Genomic DNA, 20,009 nt, shown 5'->3' on the forward strand with positions numbered 1-20,009 from the left:
TCATTTCTCCACTATTAATGTGCACTCATTATTTATCCGCATTATTCGAAATATCGATTCATTTTGCCAACTTTCAATAACCTGAAAATAAAAATTTCAACCATGCGAATTATTATTATTTTTATTGCAACGGCAACATAAATTAAATTGATTTTGATTTTTTCTTCCTAAACCAAATATAACGATAGTATTCAGAAACCTTCTATCACTTTTTATCCTCGATGGAAAATAAAGATGAACAACCTGATCAGTAACACGAATTAGAATATCACGTGGTCCACGGACGAATATTTGTCTCACCGCTGAAGAGGTAATTTTTCCCATTTTCTCCTTTAACTCATCCAAAGTTCCATCGTACAACCTTATCATGTTGTATATGCTATTTCCTTCTAATGCCATATAAATTGTTATCAGTGGTTCAAGTGCTCTAAATATGTTTTTAATTATTTCAAGTGTTGCAGAAAATATTATGAGTGAAAATAATATACTATAAAGAATAAAAAAAATAAAAATAAATAATATACTATTCTTTCCATTCCTGGAAAAAATGAAAATTTCAACCAATGTTTTAACAAAATGAGTCATTTAGTAGAGAAGTAAACCAAACTGTAATTATTTATTAAAAAAATGTTTACTTTTTACGTAATGCCTGAAATAAACGCAAAGCTTCGGATTTATCACCAATCAGAGAATTCAAATCTAGTGTGCTTAATCGAAGAATATCTTCTCCTACAATAATATAAAGTTGATTTAAATGAAATCTATTAGTTTTTACTGAATTATTTGCTTTGAAAAATAATAAAGACTGCAAAATACACGAAGATTTATATGTTTTCAAATGGAAAATACCTTTAAGCTTGAGACATGAAAAGTTCGAATACACTAGTTCAAATACCGTTGAGCAAATGGACTTCACAATATAGAGATACAAAGATTATATCTAGTATAGTTTGTTTAGCACTGCTTCCTTCGTCAGGAAAGCAAATTAGATTTCCAGGAATGCCTACTTTTCGGTTACTGTAAATTATGCAATATTGTAAAACAACTAGCGAATATAAAGCAATTATTCGAAATTAAAAGCCAAACCACTGTAATTGTTAAAAATATGAGTGCAGTTGGTAAAACGATGTGATTCCAGCCATTTCATAACAAAAGCCGCTGAATGACTAGCACAAATGCGCACTTCATTAATATCTGCTTCAGTTACTGAATTTTCTCGTGAATAATTACTATCCACCGATAAATTACAATGCCTTTTCGATATCACTTGCTCCATATCATCAAATGCAGTCGCAACACGTAGAAGTTTACTCCTTCCCAATGAAGCTCCAATGTATTCGACTTGTTCGGTAGGAGTTACTCTTTCTTCACTATCGACATCATAATCAAAATCTGCACCCAATAAGAAAGTATAATCATACGATGGCTGATATTGCTCCTGCAAATTTATACAATATTTGAAAAAATGACAAAGATTTTAAAGATTCGCCTACACTGGATAACAATCATTCTTAGGACATAGGTACATTCTGAAGGAAGAACTTCTGAAAATAAACTTCAGCAGTAACATCTATCGATTCGACCTGCCTAAATTTAATCTATTTAATCTATTCAATACGATTTTTCTAAAGATTCCAACGTATCCTTTTCAAATAAAATTATACTATTGCCTGCGACTATTATCAATATTCCTTCACTGATCATCAATAAATGACAGCACAATAAGGAAAAGAATCTACCTGATTCGCATGCAATGTTGCTTTCTTTCGTTCTGTTCTTCTCTTCCTCTCCGCACCATGAAGCTATAACAGAAGATATACTAAATTCAATTCAACTCGATAACATATTTCTCAAAATTCATGAAATTTGGGAACATTTATTAAAATGCAAAAATTAACCTTGAAAATTTGAATAAGTGAACTATTTTGCTGCAAAAGTTCTAATGATCTGTATGAATAAGTTTGGAAAACGAGTCGAAATGGTTCTCCCTTCTCACCGCAGCTATCTGTAACCATTGTATAGCTTAAACATTTTAGAGGTAAGCAAAAAGAGAAGTGTAAAAAGCTGATCAAAATCCTATAATGTTATTCATTGGATTTGAAGCAATTTTTTTTTCTTTGTCAAACTAATCATTTTTTAATTAAAAAAGTTTTCGGTGTATCTACGAGGCACCGAAGGCAGTTGAACAGAATTATTAAGAACAGAACGATAAAAGAAGAGGTTATACATAATGACCACTTTTATTATCGAACGATTCGAATAAAATGGAATTAATCAAAACATCAATCTATCTAGTAACATAATTAGTTTTTTTTTTTTTTTTTTTTTTAATGATTGAAAAGCTTATCGCAAATATATTATACATTCTGTTTTAAAATAGCAATCCTTCTTAACAATTATATTCAACTGCATAATTTATGACTGCCATTTCAGCGTTAAGGAAAGCCAATGTTTTTCGCTACTAAACAGTATGAAGTTAGCTAGGCATTTGATAGAATATTTTACCAACAAAATCCGAGCTTAAGACGAAAAATTTGATAAACAAAGAAGCATTTGGTAGCGAACCATCCCATACAAATTCAGCTGAACGTAACGCATATTTGACTTGTGATACATTTGAACAGCGCGGCATATCTAAATAATAATTAAAATTCGATTATGAAAATTAATTTAAACTTGCCAAAAAATCCCATTCTTATTGTTCAAGATGGCCATTTTAGATTTCATTTAAATCTTCAATATGCTGATCTTGTTCTGAACGACATTCATATTGAACTTGCCTAATGTGAAGAAGCGTTTTCCTGGATTTTTCGCCTTCCATATTTCCATTAAGTCGTTCATCTGGTAGCGCAACTTTTTGCTGTCGAAACAAATGGTTATCACTGTCTAGATATAATTAAAATGAGTAGTTCGTTATCCAGAAATACTTTACGCGCATTAGGCGCAAAAGAGTCACTGTCTTTTTTTCTGAAGGAAGAAGGAAGAAAACTTTTATAAAAAAAGTGTAGACGAACAGAATAAGTTTTTAATGCATAAGAAGGCAAACGAAATAAATTTTCATGTTTGCTAATGTAGAGACTCGAAGTTACGTCGGAAAGATAGGTCAGACTGAATGTCAGATCGTGGAAAAAAAAAAAAACAATTAGTAAAAAAAGTGTATGATCAATTTCGAATTTTAATATTTAAATGTTTCGACCAACTTTGTAACATGAATCCTGTCCATCGGAATATGGTTCAAGTGCACATTTACGACATTTAATTTCATACGGTCGATTTTGATTAAGAAATGTTACTGGTTGTTCATGTAATGGTATTGCAGCTGAAGTTGGTGCCATCAGAATGTATTCCAACCTACAGGACAATATATCAGTATATGTATATATAGATATTTTAAATGATCACTATCCTCTTTCTTTTTTATGTTTTGTCGATTACTGTAATTTGCTGTAAAATTAAGCAGTAATCTTACTAATCTGAAAAAAGGAATGTTAATTGTTTAATAATTTTGTATTAAACAATAATGCTTTTCTTCAATATTTTTTAAAAAATTAATATTAAAATAAATGAATCATTTCTCATTTGAATTTTAATAAATGTGACTTAATCATCTGATTCTTTAAATAAATGTAACCTAATTATTCGATTCTCATGATTTTAGCTCAAATACAAAGTATTTCATAGAAATAGATTTAATTCAAATAAAATATTTCATCTCAATTCAACCAACATTTTCAAATAATTCTTTCTAATCACATTAAAAAACACATCAAAACATCTTCTTAATATGAATGAAAGAATGATTATCAGTTATTACTGGATATTATTTTAAAGAAAAAATAAAAAAAAGAAAAAAAAGAAAGACAAACATAGCAGTTGCTGCAGAAGAAATATTATGCCACGTGGTATTACGTGATATTGTAGTACTATCCGTTGACTGCCAAATACTTTCATCGTCATTCTCATGTGAAGGTCCCGGCAGAAGATCACATGCTGATAACATTACAACAAACCTAGCAATCAAATATTATTTAATATTTTATCTTAACCACTTCGTGTCGTGTAAATTTATCAAAAACATTACTCAACAGTTCGCTTTTTTCCACGAATCAAGAAATAAAAAAAGAAACCTTACAAAAGCGACACACTGCTACGGACAACAATATATTTCTATTACTTTTCAAACATTTGAAACCTTAAGTCTCTCATATTGGAATATCTTCTCTTATGTTGGGATCTGTTGCAAACAAGAATAATCAAATAACACTAATAGTTTTTATATGTCTAATATTCATTCTCGAGCAATTCATACTACTAAACTAAAATTTAATTGACCAATAGCAATATTAAAGTTTTAATTGGAGAATATATATGGAAAAAAACAACTAAAATTAATAAACCCAACCATCAATAAACTCCGGAAAAAAATCCTAACTCTTTTTTTTTGTATATTTTTTTTATATTTAAAATTTTGTATATTTAAAAAAAATATAACTTAGCACATATTCCTGCTTTTCCTATTTCATCACAAAATCCATCGATCTCGGAAATACAAGAGCCAAGCGGAATAGCTCATTGACTTTTGTAAAATATAAACAGAAAAATTTATTTAAACACAATGTGTTCGGCACCCAGTAATAAAATCTCAACAAAATACTTACCATTTTTGATAAAGCTTATCAAAAAAAAAAAAAAAAAAAGGAAACATGAAATCATCACAGCGTTTCTTCCAGCCCTCATAACAAACAATATTTTTGTAAGAAATTTCGATATAATATGTAGATAAACATGAAAAAAGTGAAAGGATAATAATGATTTGTAAGTCAAATAGCTGAAAAATATATCCCATCTGTTTTCTTCTCATTCTTAATAAATGAATCTTTATCAAAATTTTCCCACACGACCAAACATCCATACAAATGAAAAAGAGATTTTGTACATAGTAAGCTGCCCATCATATCTTTTACAAGAATTCTTCCACTTAAAATTAAGTAACAAGTTTGATCAAGATTATCCAACAAAACAAACGTTTTCAATCTGGCCTGTAATCTATTCCTCTCAAATGCAGAGGATAACAAAGAATCTCAAAGGATCAAAGATTTAACATGAGCTTAACATTATCCAAATAAACCGTAAATCAGAATGAACGTAGAGAAAGAGAAGAGAAAACATAATTAGAGGAAGAAATGAGTAATAATAATAACATTATTTCATCTGATTGTATATTTAATATGAGAGAAAAGGCAATAATATACATATTCAGATTAACTTAATAAATCGTATAATTCATTTATTCCTAACACTTTCTGAGTGAAGTGACTAAGTTAGGCTCATGTATAAATATAGTGTACTTAAACACATCTAAACATATAAATAAATATCGCTATTTGAATGTAACCAGGCACTGTTCAAAACTATAAACATATCATAAATAATTGCAAGAAATTCCCAAAATATTTTAGTAATACATATTATATAACTTGCTGCGCTTTTTTCAGGGGACCGAATTGCCAATTACCGCGGTTGTTGGCGGTCCAACAATTATTTCTTGTCTGCCTAAAAAAATGACTTACTCATAACATCCAAGTCCAAGACATTATGCGGAACACAGAAAATTAATAAAACAGGCTGTAAGGATTGTAATTTGAAACATTAGTTATAAAGTTTAAAAATGTCTTACTTGATAAGGAACCAGTTGGAGAAATTGCTGCGGATGATTGCTGTAACTGTGCACTTTCCTTCCTGTAGAATGCTTCTACTTCATCAAGCTCACGAGCAAATTCTGCTTCCAGTGCCTATAATAAGTACATAAATTTGCAATATATTACCTTCGACCTCTTCAACTTTAATCCAACATAACATTTCGAGCTAAAAAAGCAATGCTTCCCGAGTCATGGCAGATCAATCACTAGCAAAAGTTCCGTCTTTCACTAAAATCATTTGCAGTATTATTGACCAAAAGGCTTCATTATTTAAGGTACTAAGTTCTTGCTTTTCTTGAACTGTAAAAGTAGAACTTTTTTGCAAATCTATAATGATATTCAAAAAAAAAAAAAAAAAACGAAAAACCTTCCATACCTGTTTTCTAATAGGTAAGCCAGCTTTCCAGTCAGCTATCACTTGTTCATATTCTTTCTCGTACATTTCCATTTTATTTTCCTCTGCTTCTAACAACATTTTACGTTTCTCACTCTGAATTAATACCAAGTTAATAAACAATGAGATGCTTAATTTATGATATGTTGGATTCTAGCTGCAAAACTAAAATATTGTATTATTTTCTCGTTATTGCAAATCATTTTCTTGTAATGTAATCGGATTATCGATATTTTTACACATACAGAAACGGTACAAATATGTTTAAGAAATTTAGACATAAAAATAACAGTTATGAAAGCAAACTCATCTAGAAAAAAAAATGAACTAACATGAATCTCTTCTAGTTCTCGTATAGCTGTTGCATTTTTCTCCTTCAGTTCTCTCAGTTTCCGAGCATATTTAGTGTCGTGCTCTTCCAGTGCAATTCGTACACGTTGCTTTTCTTTCTCTTCAAACGCCCGTATCTTTTCATTTAGCGTTGTAGGATCATCCTTCTGAAGAGAGGCAAGATTTGAACCTAGATGAGAGATGAAAAAAAAAAAAAAAAATTATATAAATCAAACATGAATATTTGCTACCTGACAAGAAATACGCAGACTCTCTTTGAACATAGCAATTCGTGTTTTGGATTCGGTACGGAAATCTTTAGGTAAACGTTTTTTGAAACTGGCATACAAGCGTACTTGCTCCTCTTCATCCATTTCATTTACTCGACGCATATGATCCAACTCCTACAAGTATTAATGAATGTGAGCACGGATTCGGTAAATGTTCAGATCATATGCTGCTATATCGTACTGTTATATCCCGTAGTTTTGGAAAATAGCAATCAAAAATAAACATGAATGTTTAAACCATATAAAAGCGTACTATCATATATTTAAGCGCCAACTTACTCTTTGATGTCGAGCAAGCATTTGAGTTCTTTGTAGATAAAACCGATCTTTTAACTCTTGCTTGTTGAGATGATGTCGTTCAGCCAGTTGCTTCTCTTCCAGATCCCACTCCGAAGCTTCGCGTGATCTAAAGATAAAGTAATGAATTCTGAAAATAATTACAATTGCTATAAGCAAAAATAACATCTGATAAAGTATAGCTAAAGATGGAACGCATAATTTTGTGAACTTTTAAACAAGGCAAGCTTTCCCAAATATCTATACTAGAGAAAAGCAAAAAACAAAGAAAAAAAATTTAACTCAAGTCAAGGATTAAACTTATTTGCATGCATTTAATCACAGTTGAGAAGATGAAAAACCTTAAAACGGCATGCTTTTGTTGTTGGAAATTCTTTTCAATTTGCAAAATCTTCATTTTATGATCCAGCTGGACACGAGCCATGCGTGCTGCTTGTTCGGATTGCTGTTCAGCAATAAAATTCATCTCCTAAAAAATAGTATTGCTTTCGATGAATCGCGAAAATAATTTGCTGTTTATACAACAATAATTTATGCTTATACAATATATTGAATAATGCTAACTCTGTTTTGTTGATCGCTATCCAGATGTTCCTTGCGCACACGATAGCAATCTTTACGTTGGCTTTTTGGGATTGTGTCCATTTCCATTTTCAGATCACGTTGTTCTTGTTTTAATTGCTCACGAAACATGCGCAATTCACGTTCCTAAAATGCAGTTGTAACTTATAATTTAAGCAATAAGCAGACAAGTGTCAGAAAATTTTCGAGAACCCACTGCACAGTCTTATCTAGTATCCTGTTGCAGCACCATCATACTCCACTAAATAATTAATTTCTGACAAATCGAAGCTTGAAATTCGGTTAGGTGCTTCATCTAATAAAGGAATCGAGATAAAAGCATTAATAAACTCTCCAAAGTCGTTTAAACAATAAACAGGACATATATATATATATATGTATATTCAAAAGTAAGTATATGCTTAAACAGAAATATTCATAAAAATTCGATTGTGATATAAATAAGAGTAATAATAAGTATAAAGAAGGTTAGCATCAACCTGATCACTCTGCATTCTCTTCAGTGACTGTTTCATATCTTCATTATGTATTTCTTCACATTCTTTTAACTGCCTCTTCTGCGTTCTAGCCAAAATTTGTAACTCAATGTCCGTTTTCTTGTAGATATTCTGAAGCAAATAACATTTTCAAGGACTGTTATAACTAATATGAGCAAATATATATCTAGTAGATCCAACATGCTAAAATAAACAATTTTTTAAAGAAATTTTAAAATATTTCTCCAAACGGACTACTTACTTCTTTGTCGGCAGCAAAACGCTTTATTTGTTCGTTTCGCAATGCCTCGGCCTTTGCATTCAATTCACGTTGTTGACGTGCTTCCTCACGTTGTAGACGACGCAACTCATGAAGCTGTTGTTTCCTAGAAAGAAAAAGATGAAGCATATAAGTAAACAAATTAACATAAAAAAAAAAAAACACATTATAGTTTCACAACAGAGAACACTTACCAGCAAAAATCAGATCACCAAAAACTAAAGCATCCCAACCTCTAATATCGGTTTGTAAGCGAAGTCTAACATACCAGAGCTACTCATTTGTCTCAATCACAAACCATTTATTCTCTTATTCTTCTCCTCTCATTACCACAGCCACAATTAGAGAATCTAATACAAAAGAATAATGAGATTAGAATCATAGCAATCATGATCAAAAATGTAAAATCGGAAGTATAACGATGAAAAAATAACAACACAACTCAAATACACACTGACAAACATGCACAAAAACGAAAACGATATCGCGTATCATCATAAAACATAAAAAATTATTAAAGCTGAACAAAAATTTAACAAAAATAAGAATAATATAAATTGGAAGACTGACCAGTCACCATACAGCGATATATAATAACGTGGGATGAGACTGTAAAAATTCCTCAAATGTTAGCGAATTTAAAGCTTCAAAACAAAATTCAAATATCCAGAATAAAAGTTGGAAAACGGATCCTAATTTTTTTTTTTTTTAAATAAATGCAAGAAAATGCATCTTTGTCTTCCTGTTATTCGAAATTCCTTGCGTGTTCTATAGTTTCTTATATAGAAATCAATTTATAACTGCTCAGTTTACTAAAATGATGTAAATCTTATCCAAATATAAAAAAATTTGAAAACCTTGTAAAGACTTGAAAACAAGAATTTAGAGAATTTGATTTTAAAAAATTTAAGATCAAACCTCAATTCATAGTCCTGCTTTACACCAAATACTTGATGCGATGTTGATGTCATCTGAACACCATCGACAACGTATATTCGAGTTTTCTTAGTTACAGTTTGACGATGCGGTGATCGTCGTGATCCAACCATTGACCCACCACTGTTTAGAACCTAGAAATGCAAAAAAAAAAACAGTGTTTCCGAGAAACAATGATCCCAAGTTCTTTTCGTTTAAAAAATTTTCTCTTTAGAAAAATTTCCTTTCTAGAAAGTTGGATCTACTCTAGTTAAATTATTATTACAAGCAGTTATATGATAACAAATTCAATATTATTAGTATCTTTTTGAGCGAGCTACGCATCACAGGAAGTAAAGTTAAATGAGTGTCACTAAATCCGTAAATATCAATTCATAACAGTTTTTCAAATACTTTTTATCATGAATATTTGTGAATCAGCGCTAATCTCGCTTTAACTCTCTAATCACATGCTACTGTGATTCACATTGAAAAAAAAAAAAAAACTAATAGAAACAAAAAAAATTAGATAAACTTACTTTGGTGCCATTCCCTATTGAATTTTTGACAGCTGACACTTTTTGTTGTGAATTTGACTTCTTGACATCATAGCTGCTACTTATATTATTTTCATAATAATCCACCGGCGGTTCCGGAGGTGGAATAGCTAATGCAGCCCGTGGTATCGGTTTTACCTGTTCAGACAGAACCGCTGTACCAGCCGATGCTACACCACCATTGGCAGCTTTGGATGTCAAGAAACTGGAAGTATCATGCTGCAAAAAGAAAAAAACCCAGTAATGGTGGTAATGGTGAATTCAGTAATCCATTTTTACTAAAAAAAAGTTATCTCTATTATAAAGAAGTATCGCCATGACTTCCCTACGATTCTAATAGAGCCTTAGTATTTAAAATTCTGCATAAGCAATTACATAATTAGCTGATAGATTTAATGGTATTTATGATAGATTTACTCGTATTATATTAAACATTTTCATTAAACATGTTGGGTTAAATTCAATATTATTAAACATTTTCATTGGTTAAATTCAATATTAAGGGATAAAAAAAAAAAAAAAAAAAAAAAAACGAAAAACATGAAATGACTTACCTCCCCGGATTTATTCTCATAATTATGTCGTTGAAAATGTTTACTAGAATTTGATGAACTTGATGATGCTGTTCCAAAATAATCATATTCGTGCTCCTATAATGAATTTTGTCTTTATCATTATCTAAATGTTTAAAATATCCAGTGAAATCATAGTGAAATAGTCATAAGTTTAACTCACTCTGATTTTCAAAATCAAGTGCTAATAAATCAACTGTTAAAAGCAGAATGTAACCACACCTGTTTGTGTTAAGTCTTTGGAATTTGCACTACAATTTTAAAAAAAAGAAAAAAAAAACATCTCTTTAGCGATAATAATTTATTAAAAAATTAAAAAAAAAAAAATACTGAAAAAAAAAGTATAATTTTATGAACGCAATGATCGCAAGAAAACTTAGTTTTCAAAATCGACTTCAATCAATATTTCAAAACTGCAAAAGACTAGAAGCATATTTTTTACCAGATGCATTTCGTTCCTTTTGTTACTTGTTGTAGGCGTAAGTTGGTGATGACCTGGAACAGCGCCATTTTGATCTCCTGTATTATCTGTTTTCTGTCCAATTATGTTCTTCACAATCATCTTATTTTGTCCTTGACTCCGCTCCGCAAATAATCGTTTACGGTTTTGATTCTGTAATTACTAGCACTATACTGTTAGCACTTTTAAATGCAATTAAATATGAAAAAGCTATAGCAAATTTTAGATTACCTGATCCCTAATTAAATTCCAGTTTTGTCCCTGCCACTGAGCATGGTCAACAGCTTTTGTTGCAACAACAGCATTATGTCGTGAAAGTAATTGTGTTGGCCAAGGCGGTGATGAACCAGCACGGGAAGAAGATACAGTAACAGGCTTAATTTTGAATTCATTTACGAATGAAAAGTAAAAAAAAAAAAACTCCAGATTATTGAAGAACTACGTGCAATACACAGAAAAAGTTTTATCAGAAGTATAAAAAGCTGATCAGATAAGATAAAATGAAGAATATTTCATGCAGTCTTGCTTACTGTAAGCAACATTTCAATATCTAATATGTGTGCTTCTTTCATAATTTATAATACTTACTTTCCGAGCCCTCACTTGTTTATTATTGCTTTCCGGATAAGATAATGGTCGACGGATCTCAATAATCGTTTTCTCCATTCCTTTTTCACCCGTAAATGAGGCAGCAGTCTTATCAGACGGAATAGAAGGTTGCGTCATTCCAGTCTGAATCTTGATCTCAGCCTTAGGAAGAGAATCTATGAATCCTGGTCGCATAGAATGCTGGTGTTTCAGTAGTTGCTTATTCTCCAGAAGAGGAGAACTCTGAAAAAGTAAGATTTTCATAATTTTAGATCCTTTGTTTTGCTTACTGAGAATTTGTTTCTAGTAAAAAATTTGAAAACGAAATAGAAAAGAAATTCTGAAATATACGAAACTGTACAAGGAATGAAATCGTGAAATCTTCTTAAAATGGGAGGAGCAATACAGTCAATCCAATCCTAGTAATTTTCTTTGTATGACAAATCTATTCAAGAAGAAACGAATAAAAAGAATCTTAAGTAAACTAACTCAACCTTTTCGGATGTTGATTTTCCATAACAATAATAACTTCGATCATACAAATTATCAGTTTCTACTAATCTTTCGGCCTCATTCTGTCAAAGTAAGTATCATTTAAAAACATTGTAATGAATGCAAACCATAATAAATATTTGTGGACGCTCCATAAATAAGCAAATAATACGATTAATCCTTATGTGTAAATATAAAAATACCTTCAACACGGAATCAGGAATGTGGGTATAGATGGTTCGTGTTGCAGATGTATTTAACTGATCTGTTGACAGAGAAACACCCAGAGGTAATTTGCCTACCGGCTGATTTGCGCCTATCGCAGTAGAAGTTGCACCAACTTGTATTAAGTGACGAGAACGTGCCTGAAATTTGAAATGATTCATTACATTAATATAATTTTGAGAAAGATAAGAGAAAAAGAGAAAAATCGAAGTCAGAGTAGCTTTCGTCAGCAAAGCTCCTGTCAAAAAAGTGAATTAAACTAAATAAACCAAGATTAACATGCTTTCTTTAATGTCCTCTGTGACGTCCTAACTCTCACACTTAACAAAACAAAACAAAAAAAAAAAAAAATTGAAAAAAATAGACCCCTTCAAGTGTCACTTTGCTGGACGAAATAACCTGTGGCTGTGACAAACATCGTTGTGCGGCGGTAGAATTCGAAGATTTATTACCAATCTAAAAGTTGCAGTGATCTTAATTGAAATCAAACTTTTGGATAATCCAATTCTTCGAAATAAAGGTCAAACACCCACTCACTACAAAATGTTTTTTTTTTTTTTTACCATTCTAAAAATCATAATTTCTAAACCATGATTTACTGCTGCTCCAAAATTTTTCGGCTTTCTGCTGGGCATAAAAAATTCTTTTCTGAGTCTTGGGAAGTCATCAAGACGCATTCTGAATAAGGATAAAACTTGCACAAATATAATTCCCTGTCGGAAAAGACTGAATTTCAAATAAGTAACCTTTAAAAGAGAATCAAAAGATTTGTATGATATTGCATCCTTTTTCTTCTCCATCTTTGAAACATTTGACTGCTGTTTGACATACTGTAAAAATTATCGCATACACCACTACCAGCAAAAATTCTCGAGAAATCCAAGGTAAAAAGAGGAAAAAGTGATTGTATAAATAACTCTGCGTGACCTATCAAATAGGCTCACTGATATTGTCGTACATCGATTTTATCGACTTAACAGAAGTATTAAAATTCAAATATTTGGTAACCTTAGTTGAACTGTTAACAGTTTAAATAAAGCAGTAATAAATCAGTGCAACTAACATCATCCTGCTGTTCAGACGAGCGGAATTCTTCGGCTGGCACCAATTCTGGAAGAGCGATTTCGTTCTTTTTAAAAGCCTAAAAAGAGAAATGGAGCTAATTATGAAGAACAAAAGCATATACACTTGAGCACAGTATTGATACCAACCAAAGAAATTTCTATAACTGGACTAAGAGAAATAATTTATTGAAATCAATGAAGACATTTAGCGGAATATTTATGAAGTATTATCAATAAAGTGACATTTAGAAAGAAAGGCCAAATCAATTTACGGTATTTTATTAAGGGACTTATGTATCTTAATTGAAACATTTCTTGCAGAAGTTAATCGTATGAAGTTAGAAAGGTATTAAAATACTTAGTCCAATGATACAAATTATAATTTACTCTTTAAATTTAAAAAAAAATTTTTAATTTAAAAGTATAATTTAGTAACCGATTCTGTATGAATCCCATCAGGATTATTTTTGCCTAAGAAACAACAAGAAAAAAGTGATTTTGCAGAGCATAAAAACAACTGTAAGGTATATAATCCGTGATAGAAACACATAATCAAAAACACATAGAAACAAATAATAAGTTAAACATTCCACCTTTACTTCCAACTGTTGGCTGTCCTCAAGTTTTAATGTATGCACAAAATTAGCTTCCTGTACAGCGTTTGGCCGCTCCAATTTAACTTGAGCATTAGTTTCAACTGATTTCTTACTAAGTGAAGCATTTGATGTCGTTAAAACAGCTCCTGTATCGGTAATTTGAACCTGCATTTCAAAACCACCATTAAATCCCATTCCCTAATCACTGAAAATTTCAGGCCTAATGAATGAAAAAATATAAATACCGTAGTAGGTCGCCCTATTAACTGAACGTTAAGCTGCTCTTCAGAAAGAATGTCACAAATTTGATGAGCTGGCTTTCGGCCATCCAGTTTGAATTCAATGCCTGAATAAAGGAATTCCTTAAACAACATTTAAATTGAACACTTTAATGAATAAATACATTTTTCGTAGTAGTAAAGTATTAACCGTCATCGTTCATTTCGTCTCTGGAAAGAACAATCAAACTCGGGTCTGCAGTATTTTCCATTTTACTGCTGACAGAAAAACCAGGTTTTGAGACTGATAACATCGGCACAGCCTGATCAAAACACTCGGATGGCAGAAAATCAGAAGTCGGTGATAAAGTTGGTACTGGAGATAAGTCATCTAGAACAAAAATTGAAGAATTTCAGGAAGTATACTAGGATTTCAGGAACAAAAACAGGAAGTGTAGAAAAATCTCAAAAAAAAATGTAATAGCTGTAACACTTTTATTAAAGAACTGTTAACTGAGAAAAGAATAAAACATTGGGTGTGATTCCTTTCACTGTATGGACTTCACTATGATCAATATATGTTTCATTATAAATGTCAACGGCTATAAGAAAAAAGAAACACCCTTCAATGAATATAATTTTCAACATACCGTCTTCCCTATTTTCACAAAAAAGCTCTTCTTCCAAATTCAATGCTTTATCGAGGTCACTGAGGGCTATAACAGCTGCATGATGATGTCCATGTCCAGAGCTTTTGCAACTACCCGCACTACTCGGTCTTTCGAGAAACCTTGATTTATCTTGGTCATCAGCATTTATTTCTACTATTGCTACCTAAAACAGAAAGAGCTAAACGAGTTTTTTTTTTCTTCAGATACAAGAATTACAGTTCGAACAGAAATATTAATAGCCGTGAAAATAAACAAGCATACCACTACATAACATACCATGTTTTTCTCCTCCAAATTACCTCCACCCTCTGGTAAACTTGGTGCACGCTGTTTCTTTCCTGGTAATAAAGATGACAATAAGTTAGCATTTGCCACATCATTAGTTTCGATGCATACCGGACTTATTTGTGTTGTTGGTTCCAACTCGACAATAGTCGTTGATCCAGCATTCACTGTTGGTTTTGAGGTGAATGTTGTTACTTGAGGTGTTATCTTCTGTTCGGTGGCGGAAAGAACTGAGTGACGTTTTTGCTTACTGCTCACACTGCTCGAATCGTATGGTTGAGCCTGTAGAAGCGAAAAAAAAATATCCGTAGAAATACAAAAAACTAATATCTTGAAAGTTTGACAACAATAATTCAAAAGACAACTTTGAAAGCCATATATTGCTCTAAGTCTTTACAATTTCTGACAGCAAAGCAAAAAAAAATGTTTAACTCTTACTTCACTAACCGTCGTCATACTACTCACTGTAGCTGTATCATCATCATCATCATCATACAATACTTCATCATCACTGCCAACCACTACTTCAGTTGTTATTTGTTCAGCATTTACTTCGCTAATCAATGACCGTATACACTGAATTGATCCCGACTGCGCAAAAAATGGGTGCTGAAATAAAGTTCGGTTCGACACGAAAAGAAAATTTTAGAGAATAACAAAGAAGACAAAGTTACAATATCAGTTAGAGAAATAATGGTTTATCAAAACCTAAATGTGACTTTTGAAAATGTATTGATCTCTTCAGCATTACTATCACAAAAATATTAACGCTGGATAATTGCCATATCAAACCCGTTCATTTCATTATTGTAAAAGATGCTAAAAGATAAAATAATGAGTAGAAATCTCAATAATTTATCAAAAACTTAACAAGCTGGCAGGAATCTCTATCATAAATAAATGAATTGAAAATTTGTTTCAAGATCTTCCATCTCCATCTCCACTTTAAGCCAAAGTACTTCAGAAAAATTTTTCAAAATATTTCTATTGAAATAAAAGAAGTTACACTAACCATTAATACATCGGAAGCACTTGGTCTATTTTCCGGATCTTTTGTTAAACACTTTGTAACCACGGCTCGAAAATCAGAAGACCATAGATTGGGACGCTCCAGCGAAGGAGGATCTGCTTTTATGACCTAAAAACATGAAAACTGCAGGAACTAATAATACCTTATCAATATTTTTAAAATCCTACAAATCTTACTCATCAAGTATTCCTTTTTTCTTCTCATCTTTCTCTTATTTCATTCACTATTTCATTCACTTCCAAAGAGAAAACGAGGAATTAAACACACCTTAAAAATAACTTTCGCAGGGTTCATTTCCGCATAAGGTGGTTTTTCTTCTGCCATTTCAATGAGAGTTATCCCGAAACTCCAAATATCTGCCAACTTATTGTAATGCTTTTCCGGAAATGTTTCGCATATCATCACTTCCGGAGCCATCCTGTACATAGAAGAAACATCATTTTTTTATAACTAAAACACTTTACAAGCGAAAAAACCTTATGGTCAAAGTCCAGTCATCTTCGCTGAAATCTTTTTTTTTTTTTTTTTCAAAAAGGCGATGATAAGAATGTATAGTAGATAATTACCAGAAATACCAAACATAATGAGGCAAATTAATTGTGGTGAGTCATGCTAAATATTAAAAGGCAGAAATGAATTAACTTAATCTTGAAATTTAATTTGATATGACACCATTTTTTTTAAATCACCGAACATTTCAATACATAGCATGATTAACTTTCAGCAAATAAATTAATTGACAAAAATATTTTTTGCAAAGTAGCACAATCAAAATAAATAACTATTTTATGCTTCACGTTATTCCATTTATCATTTTGCTTTTGAATCTTATTTTTCAAAAGTCTTAAAAAATCTTAAAACTGATTCACCAGCTGTGCCACTTTTAATTGTCTAACACATAATTCTTCTCATATATTACTGATTTCCCAAATATATAATTTAAAAAGTATGAACGATGACTAATTCCACAACAGTTGTGTGAAATAAAAGTTGGATAGAAATACAACAGCAACAGTGCAGCTTACCAATATGGTGTTCCAATGAATGTCGATCGTACTTCTCGACCATCTTTGCATAGTGCTGATACACCAAAATCGGCTACAATTAAGTTAAATTAAAGCAGTATATAAGTTCTTTTTACTTCCTCCAAAAACTAGATCAGACGCAGCTGAAATTATATCAGCGTTTACATCTACATCAGCAATTGGATTCACAGACTTTAACAGTAATCCTTACTTTCGTGAAAAGTATGAACTTTTTAGTCAACTATATATGTAACTAACAAGCATGGAATGTATATGTAACACTGACTTACTCTAATTTTGATGAACTACTGAAAAAAAACGAGGAAAAAGTTACCTAATTTTACTCTCGCATCACTTGTCAACAATACATTGCCAGCTTTTAGATCTCGATGGATTACATTTTTGCCATGCAGAAAATTCAATGCCTTTAGGATCTCTTTCATGATGTAATGAATTTGTTGTTCACTAAGATGTCGTGAGAGCTCCATCATTATACTATCCACTGCACCACCACCACAATATTCCAACAAAAGCTGCATTGAAAAGGAAATTGATTTCAAGAAATTTGTATAACTTTAGAAGAAAAAAAAAAAACTAGTGTATCAGAATTTCTATAGCGATTAAAACATAATAGATAGTGTATTAAGCGATTAAGTGGTCAATCTATACTAATCAATAATTGTACTAAACTATGTAACCCTTATTCAAATAATGACATTTAATTATTCGTTTACAGAGTTTATAATAGCATGAAAATTGAAATTAGTTTTTTATAGTTTCGTAGAGCAACAACAAGTCATCTTCCGCTACTTGTAGTTCAAACAAATATCGAGTTTCGCTTTCATTAATTATTCTTGTAATAGTAATGAAATATATGAATGTAAATAATAATTAGCTACCGTAATGCGATTACCCATAGTGAACGCATCATAAAGTTCAACAATATTTGGATGTTTACACTGAGTGAGGATTGAAACTTCAACCATCACATCCTGGCTTTCGTCATCCTCCAATTCCATAGCCTATAACAATTACACTTGTTAATTATATATATAATATACGGATGGAAATAAAAAAAAAAAATGTAAACGCATAACAAGTTAACCTTTGCAGCGGCTACTGTTCCTGGCTTCAACTTTGATCGTGCCTTGTAAACATTTCCAAATGCACCATCACCGATCACTTCATCCAATATCCAGTAATCGCAAACATCCGTTTCAATCCGGACAATATCAGGAATAACCTTATTCCCAGTACCAAAACCTGACTTTTGGCCATCACTATTAAAATTCGAACCAAGGATAAACTTTTTGAGCCGATTCACGATCGGCATGGCAAAATGAGCATTTGCTGGCTTGTCTAAAAAAAAATCAAAGTAAATATAACAGCTTGATTTCTTCATGGAACATGTATGTTTATATATATATATATGTCAATGAAATATTTAAGTAGCCAAACCAAGATACATATAAGGCAATACCAAACCTATATACTCATTCATTACGACTTTTTTGAAAGTAGTCCCAGAAGATACAGAACGAGAGAAGGGAAAGTGAAATAAAATATAAAATTAAGAAACACAAAACTAATATTGATGGGATAATTCCAGAAAATAGTGCAACTGGTATCAACTAAAAAAGCAAACAAATTGCTGAATGGTCTAAACCTTCGTAACGATGTTAAAGAAAATGCAAATGTGAAAAAAAAAAGTTAGTAAATGAGATGCTTTTAAGAAGAGAGGAAATAGTAATAATAACATTTCCTCTTCACTGCTATTTATCACCTCAACAAATAAAGTGTGAATATTCATTCCTGATGCCTATCACATCTTTCAACTGAATATTACAAATCCTGTTCCATATGCATTTTTCAGATTGTTAGAAATGAAAATATTACAAAAAAGTAACAATCTAGATTTCCCTTATTATACATCTAGAGTAACCTGGTAGCTTGCAAGGATTTAATATAAAAGTAAACAACGAGACAACCAGTTATATTTCTGAGTATGTAAAGGTTCGCAATGCAATCGTTGTCGTAATCACTTATTGCAACATAATTACGTTAGTAACATCTAGTTGAATGTTTCTAAGCTCACTGATATGCTACATACAAAATAAATTTACATATGCATCAATACTAACTTATATGAACTTAGACTATGGCGCAGAAGGAAGAAAATAAAGTAAGAGAGAAAAGCAATTTATGAATTAATTAATTGCTGCATACTTTCCGAAGTAATACTTAATAGAATCCATAAGTTCTAGTGGTAAGTGAAAATTTTCATTAGGAACTATGCTTACTCATGTACTGATAATATGCACTAGTAGAGAATGTTCTTATTGATGTCCTTTTTATCACTCTTTGATAAAAACTATAAAAAGTATATCATTCAAGCGCAACTTAAGAAAAAGAAAGCTAATTTCACTTATATTTACAGTATGAAAATATAACATATTTTATTTCATTTAAAAATATAAATTTACCTACAAGAATCCCAAAGAATCAGTCACAGATAGCAAAGAAGTATATAAAATAAGCTATGCAACATCTGTATAGTATTTTCTATAAATCAATAACTTAAATTATTCATCAAAACATTTCTAAATTGTAATTTTTTATGACTTACTGCATTTAAATGATTCGCTAAAAAAACGGAAGTTAAGTAGATCATCAAGTTAACAAAGGACATTTTAAATTGAATTTAATACACCCACTGTGCTACTTTATTGAACTTTGATTCGTGCCAAATCATTTCACCCACTTTTTCCCTTTAATTTCCATTGTAAAGAATTTAAAAAGTAACTGAATATCTGAACCAACAGAAAAATTGCAAAAAAAGCCTTGATCTCTTTCATTAAGGATGATACAAAGAAAAATTTTGTAAATTTAGAGCACTTAATTTTTAGTCTTATACGAGTGTATGAGGAAAAGTTCATGTAGAAAAGTACAACTCTTCTCATATA

At 31.2% G+C, this 20,009-nt stretch overlaps 2 protein-coding genes across 5 annotated transcripts; both read right to left on the bottom strand.

Moving 5' to 3' along the window:
• Nucleotides 1–4,000, bottom strand: Bm10724 (uncharacterized protein; the record flags this gene model as incomplete). Its single annotated transcript, XM_043076422.1, has 10 exons — nucleotides 1–81; nucleotides 244–427; nucleotides 636–729; nucleotides 1,087–1,438; nucleotides 1,740–1,802; nucleotides 1,899–2,005; nucleotides 2,506–2,634; nucleotides 2,781–2,886; nucleotides 3,201–3,351; nucleotides 3,867–4,000. 10 exons carry the CDS (start codon nucleotides 3,998–4,000, stop codon nucleotides 1–3), a joined length of 1,401 nt encoding a protein of 466 aa, XP_042932356.1.
• Nucleotides 4,001–5,491: 1,491 nt separating this feature from the next.
• Nucleotides 5,492–18,448, bottom strand: Bma-gck-4 (the record flags this gene model as incomplete). 4 transcript variants are annotated; one of them, XM_043076424.1, is made up of 33 exons in its annotated part: nucleotides 5,492–5,553; nucleotides 5,678–5,792; nucleotides 6,076–6,189; nucleotides 6,426–6,590; nucleotides 6,675–6,827; nucleotides 6,993–7,119; nucleotides 7,352–7,479; nucleotides 7,575–7,718; nucleotides 8,072–8,200; nucleotides 8,331–8,454; nucleotides 9,267–9,418; nucleotides 9,803–10,039; nucleotides 10,375–10,470; nucleotides 10,835–11,005; nucleotides 11,084–11,227; nucleotides 11,441–11,683; nucleotides 11,935–12,015; nucleotides 12,136–12,297; nucleotides 12,524–12,613; nucleotides 12,904–12,987; nucleotides 13,221–13,298; nucleotides 13,815–13,982; nucleotides 14,063–14,163; nucleotides 14,247–14,426; nucleotides 14,686–14,869; nucleotides 15,103–15,273; nucleotides 15,430–15,600; nucleotides 16,004–16,129; nucleotides 16,289–16,439; nucleotides 17,047–17,119; nucleotides 17,381–17,579; nucleotides 17,946–18,068; nucleotides 18,152–18,448. In XM_043076424.1, the coding sequence occupies 33 exons, from the start codon at nucleotides 18,446–18,448 to the stop codon at nucleotides 5,492–5,494; spliced, it is 4,743 nt and encodes a 1,580-aa protein (XP_042932358.1). The 4 variants fall into 4 exon arrangements, with proteins under 4 accessions (XP_042932358.1, XP_042932357.1, XP_042932359.1 ...); XM_043076423.1 differs by having other exon boundaries at nucleotides 14,983–15,273; XM_043076425.1 differs by having other exon boundaries at nucleotides 18,152–18,379.
• Between the last annotated feature and the right edge of the window lie 1,561 nt (nucleotides 18,449–20,009).

Source organism: Brugia malayi (genome assembly GCF_000002995.4).
Source record: "Brugia malayi strain FR3 genome assembly, contig: Bm_v4_Chr1_scaffold_001, whole genome shotgun sequence".
NCBI classification, from domain to species: Eukaryota; Metazoa; Nematoda; class Chromadorea; order Rhabditida; family Onchocercidae; genus Brugia; species Brugia malayi.